Source organism: Spinacia oleracea, chromosome 3 (genome assembly GCF_020520425.1).
Source record: "Spinacia oleracea cultivar Varoflay chromosome 3, BTI_SOV_V1, whole genome shotgun sequence".
Lineage (NCBI taxonomy): Eukaryota > Viridiplantae > Streptophyta > Magnoliopsida > Caryophyllales > Amaranthaceae > Spinacia > Spinacia oleracea.
This window is the reverse complement of record NC_079489.1, coordinates 134,497,764-134,503,570: the sequence shown is the minus strand read 5'-3', so window position 1 is coordinate 134,503,570 and position 5,807 is coordinate 134,497,764. Positions and strand designations below refer to the sequence as shown.

The window sequence follows — 5,807 nt, the reverse complement described above, 5'->3', positions numbered from 1 at the left end:
CAGCCACCTTTCAACGATTGGTGAACACCGTTTTTACGAAACAGCTTGGGGGGAACATAGAAGCCTATATTGATGATATGATTGTAAAGAGCAGACAAAGGACGGATCACCTCGGCGATTTGCGAGAGACCTTTGAGATCCTTAGGGCTTACCAAATGAGACTCAATCCAAAGAAATGCATTTTCGGAGTCACTTCTGGCAAATTCCTTGGTTTTCTAATTGATGAGAGGGGCATTGAGTCCAATCCTGACAACGTACAAGCAGTCATCACTATGACGTCCCCAAAGACAGTTAAAGATGTGCAACGCCTGACTGGTTGCCTTGCCGCCTTGGGACGATTTTTGTCTAGAGCTGGAGATAAGTGTCATTACTTTTTCAGTACCATCAAAAGGGGACCCAGTTTGAATGGACGCCACAGACAGAGGGCGCTTTCCTTCATTTGAAAGAGCATCTACACACTCTGCCGCGGCTAGTCAACCCTCTCTCAGGGGAGGTTCTATGCCTCTACCTTGCCATCTCAGACTACGCTCTAAGCGTCGTCTTACTTACAGAGAGGGATGGAATACAACTACCCGTCTACTTCGTCAGCCACATGTTACAGAACGCCGAGCTTAAGTACCCAACTGTTGAAAATTTTGGTTTCGCTCTGTTCTTGGCTAGCAAGAAGCTTCGTCCTTACTCCTTGGCCCAACGGCTGATAGTATACACAGATCAACCTCTTAAACGGCCATTTACCAACCTGGAAGCGTCCGGGAGAATGCTCAATTGGGCAATTGAGCTTAATGCATTTGATATTTCATATGAGCCGCGGAAGGCATAAAGGGGCAGGCCTTTGCTGATTTTATTGCGGAAATGACTATGCCACTCTACTTGAAAAATGAAAAGACCCAATGGGTAGTCCATGTGGATGGTTCCGCCACCCAAAATGGGTGTGGAGCCGGCATCATCTGCGAATCACCAGAAGGGGATGTCTATGAATATGCAATGTGTTTCAACTTTCAAGCGTCAAACAATGAAGCTGAATATGAAGCCTTGATATGTGGAATCCAAATGAGCAAAGCAGCTGGAGCAATAGAGGTCCTGATCCTATCTGACTCACAGCTAATTGTCAGTCAAGTAAGGGGAGAATATGAAGCCAAGGACGACGCCATGATAAATTACTTGGAAAAAGTCCGCCAAGAAGTACAGCAGCTGACTAGCTTTGAAATACAACGTGTACCACGGTCCGAAAACAGCAAGGCAGACGCCTTATCCAAGTTGGCCAGCTCAGCATCTTGCGACACACCACGTCATGTATTTTGGGAGGTAAAACAGACCAAGAGCATTGATATCTTGAGGATGGCCATCTCAGACCGGACGGCCACCTGGATGGACGATATAGTCAATTTCAAAATGAATGGGGTGCCCCCTGAGGATTACAAAAGAAATGTACCTGGTTCGAGATATGGAATGGGACTTTATACAAAAAATCTTTCTTACGGCCTCTTCTTCGCTGCGTAACCCCAGAGAAAGGGCATGAAGTACTGGAAGATCTCCATCAGGGATTATGCAGCTCTCACATAGGGGGGAGGGCCTTGGCAGAAAAAGCTCTAAGAACTGGATATTATTGGCCCACTCTCAAAGAAGACGCCCTTGACTTGGTTAAGCGGTGTGATAAATGTCAACGGTTTGCTCATCTAATTCAACGATCGGCTCAAAAGCTAACACCCAGCACCAGTCCTATACCATTTGCCAAATGGGGGATGGACCTATTAGGCCCTTATACGATGGCCCCAAGAGGACTGCGCTATATGATAGTTGCTGTCGACTATTTCACCAAATGGGTAGAAGCTGAAGCCATGAAAAACACCAAGGCACATGACGTGAGAGCCTTCATCTGGAAAAACATCATTACAAGATTCGGCGTGCCTCAGTCCATTGTCTTTGATAATGGGCCACAATTAAAGACACCCAAATTGGAAAGCTGGTTGGCTGATCACGGCGTCGCGGCATGTTTTGCATCAGTTGGCCGTCCTCAAGCAAACGGACAGGTAGAAGCATTCAACAAAATCATATCTGAAGGGATGAAAAAGAAGCTTGATGAAGCAAAAGGGTTGTGGGCCGACGAGTTACCCAAAATCTTATGGTCTATACGAACAACGGCAAAATATTTCACAGGAGAAACACCATTTTTATTAGCATATGGAGCTGAAGTCGTCCTACCAATTGAAATGTGTGAACCAACTCTGCGCGTCATGCTATTTGATGAAGAGGCCAATTGGGAAATGATGAAAGCGGCCTTGGATTTTGAAGGAAATAATGCCCTTGGTCCAAGTATGCATTCTATGTTAAGTCTAATAAGTGCGGTTCAGTATTAATTAACAAGTTAATAATTCAGTGAGATCAAGTGAGCTGAATGCCTAGCTAGAGGCCGCTTCAGTTCAAGTGGAATTAATGATATTAATCCACAGCTTACTCTTGACTGAACCCGTAGGTTCACACAAATAGTGTTAGGTTATGATACATATGACAATTCATAAATCATGCGGAAAAACCATAAAGCCAGGAAAACATATTATTTACACATAATCATTTAGCATAGTTTAGATGCATACTCTTTGTTGCGTCCCTTCCCTAGCTGCGCCCGAACCGAACAAGAACAAGTCTTTAGGACTCCAAGTGTCGTCCCTCCGTAGATGGTCCACAGCACGTGCGGATCCGCCTTAAGATTGACCAACTAGAATCGCCCTTAAGGTACTATTATTTTCGGCACTTTATAGGCAATTGTGTAATTGAATTTTGCTCTCAAAAACTCACTTTGAATACTTGAATGCTCGATGTAAATATGTGACCCTAGGCACCTATTTATAGAGTTATGGAAAAGGATTTGGAATCCTATTAGGATACTAATTTATTCAATTATAATCCTACTAGGACTCTAATTAAATAAACTAAATCTTTTAGGATTAGATTTAATCATATGACAAATCCCGGTAGCTTTAGGATTCGAGTAGCACACAAACACACACGCACGCACAGCAGCCCACGAGGGGCGCCAAGCGCGCGCGCGCAGCCCGCGAGCTCGCAGCCCACTGCCGCAAGCCCACACGCTGCCGCAGCCTTGGCGCGCGCTGGGCCTGCCTTGCGGTGGGCCTGACGCAGCCTTGGCTGGTGCGTTTGTGGCACGCTGGCTTGCTGGGCGATGGCCTGGCTTCGTGCTGGGCCTTCGTCCGGCAGGCCTCGTCCGATGCTTATTCGTACGATACGCTTCCGATTAAATTCCCGGTTCCGGAATTCATTTCCGATACGAACAATATTTAATATTTCCGATTCCGGAATTAATTTCCGTTTCGAACAAATATTTAATATTTCCGTTTCCGGAACTATTTTCCGATTCCGATAATATTTCCGATTCTGACAATATTTCCGATTCCGGCAATATTTCCATTTCCGATAATATTTTCCGATACGTACCATGTTTCCGTTTCCGGCAACATCTACGACTTGGATAATATTTATATTTCCGATACGATCCATATTTCCGTTTCCGGCAATATCATCGTTTCCGGAGTATTCATTTCTTGCCTGTGACGATCTCAGCTCCCACTGAAACCAAGATCCGTCGATTCCGAATATCCATAGATGGAGTATTTAATGTCATTAAATACTTGATCCGTTTACGTACTATTTGTGTGACCCTACGGGTTCAGTCAAGAGTAAGCTGTGGATTAATATCATTAATTCCACTTGAACTGAAGCGGCCTCTAGCTAGGCATTCAGCTCACTTGATCTCACTGAATTATTAACTTGTTAATTAATACTGAACCGCATTTATTAGACTTAACATTGAATGCATACTTGGACCAAGGGCATTATTTCCTTCAAATAGTACGTAAACGGATCAAGTATTTAATGGCATTAAATACTCTATCTATGGATATTCGGAATCGACGGATCTTGGTTTCAGTGGGAGCTGAGATCGTCACAAGCAAGAAATGAATACTCCGGAAACGATGATATTGCCGGAAACGGAAATATGGATCGCATCGGAAATATAAATATTATCCAAGTCGTAGATGTTGCCGGAAACGGAAACATGGTACGTATCGGAAAATATTATCGGAAATGGAAATATTGCCGGAATCGGAAATATTGCCGGAAACGGAAATATTGTCAGAATCGGAAATATTATCGGAATCGGAAAATAATTCCGGAAGCGGAAATATTAAATATTTGTTCGAAACGGAAATTAATTCCAGAATCGGAAATATTAAATATTGTTCGTATCGGAAATGAATTCCGAAAACCGGGAATTTTATCGGAAGCGTATCGTACGAATAAGCATCGGACGAGGCCTGCCGGACGAAGGCCCAGCACGAAGCCAGGCCATCGCCCAGCAAGCAATGGCGCGCCACAACACAGCCCAAGGCTGCGGCAGGCCTACCGCAAGGCAGGCCCAGCGCGCAGCTTAGGCCATGGCAGCCTCGTGGGCTGCGGTAGCTCGCATGGGCTTCGTGGGCGTGTGGGCTGTGCGCGGGCATGGCCTGCATGCTTGCGGGTCATGCTCGTGTGTGTGTTTGTGTCCATGCATAATTCCTAAAACTATTAGGATTTGATGTATGATTAAATTCCTATTCCTATTAGGATTATTTAATTAAATAGAGTCCTTGTAGGATTCTAAGTTTAATTAAATCGTATCCTACTAGGATTCCAGTTCCCTTTCCAAACCTCTATAAATAATGGCCTAGGGTCATAATTTATACGTACGATTGAAGTATTCAAAGGGTAAGTTTTTGAAATAAAGTTCAGCCACACTGTTGCACAATAATAACCGAAATTCCTAAGCACCTTAAGGGCGATTCTAGTTGGTCAATCTTGAGGCGGATCCGGACGTACTGTGGACTATCTACGGAGGGACGACACTTGGAGTCCTAAAGACTTGTTCTTGTTCGGTTCAGGCGCAGCTAGGGAAGGCACGCTACAAAGTGTATGCATCTATACTATGCTAAATGATTATGTGTAAATAATATGCTTTCCTGGCTTTATGGTTTTTCCACATGATTTATGTATTGTCATATGTATCATAACCTACCAGATTTCCTACCAGAAACCAGAGGGAACACGGCTCTACGCTAGCAACTATACAAACTCCGGATGACTAGAGAGTACAACAAAAAGGTCTCTAGAAGAATCTTGCCTTAAGTTCCAAATTTAAAAATTGAGTTAAAAGGTGCCATGCCAAAATATACACTTGCTTGGATATCCTTTACATCAATCTAGTAATAGTTTTCGCTCAGCGAGGTGTTACTTATTGGTCCTAAAGGGGCAAGGTACACAAATAATTGTGAGTACATGTTAGTTTTGGTGAAACTCAACGATATAAGTAAGGAGTCCTTTTATGTCGTGGCAAAATCGATAAGTTTACCTAATAAGTTCTTAGACGTACCTATCAACCAAGAATAGTTTCTAGACTATTAGCAAAAGGCTTTTGCTTACCTAAGATGTTTTAGGATTAAGTCGACAAACTGTGCTTAGTTCTTCAATGATTTTAGGGTCTTGGAATCATTTTATTCACACCTGCCGGAACACATAATTCGAATAAAATGCTAATGACTTGTTTAAATTGCATGATTGCTTTCATTTTCAAGTTATTATTCATGATAAATGTTTAGACTTTGCATGCTTCAATGTATGTTTTAATTATTGTTTATAATTAAATATCTTGCACTATAATAAATCCTTTTAGAAAGGTAACAGTAAATTTCCTCGATTGGTAGTGAATTCAAGAACGATTCACGGAAATGAGAGAAAATGAGCGATTTAAAATG

General features: G+C 42.9%; 1 protein-coding gene across 1 annotated transcript; it reads left to right on the top strand.

Moving 5' to 3' along the window:
* The first annotated feature begins 852 nt into the window (after positions 1-852).
* On the top strand, positions 853-5,137 carry LOC130470097 (uncharacterized). Its single transcript, XM_056839678.1, has 3 exons — positions 853-1,435; positions 1,507-2,030; positions 5,075-5,137. Exons 1-3 carry the CDS (start codon positions 853-855, stop codon positions 5,135-5,137), a joined length of 1,170 nt encoding a protein of 389 aa, XP_056695656.1.
* The last annotated feature ends 670 nt before the right edge of the window (positions 5,138-5,807 follow it).

Excerpts from the sequence above, each read along its gene's own strand:
- LOC130470097 (XM_056839678.1), top strand. The coding sequence starts at position 853 with ATGACTATGCCACTCTACTTGAAAAATGAAAAGACCCAATGGGTAGTC. Across the intron at positions 1,436-1,506 it reads TTACAAAAGAAATGTACCTG|AGAAAGGGCATGAAGTACTG; the intron begins GTTCGAGATATG and ends GCGTAACCCCAG. Across the intron at positions 2,031-5,074 it reads GTCCTCAAGCAAACGGACAG|ATTTCCTACCAGAAACCAGA; the intron begins GTAGAAGCATTC and ends ATAACCTACCAG.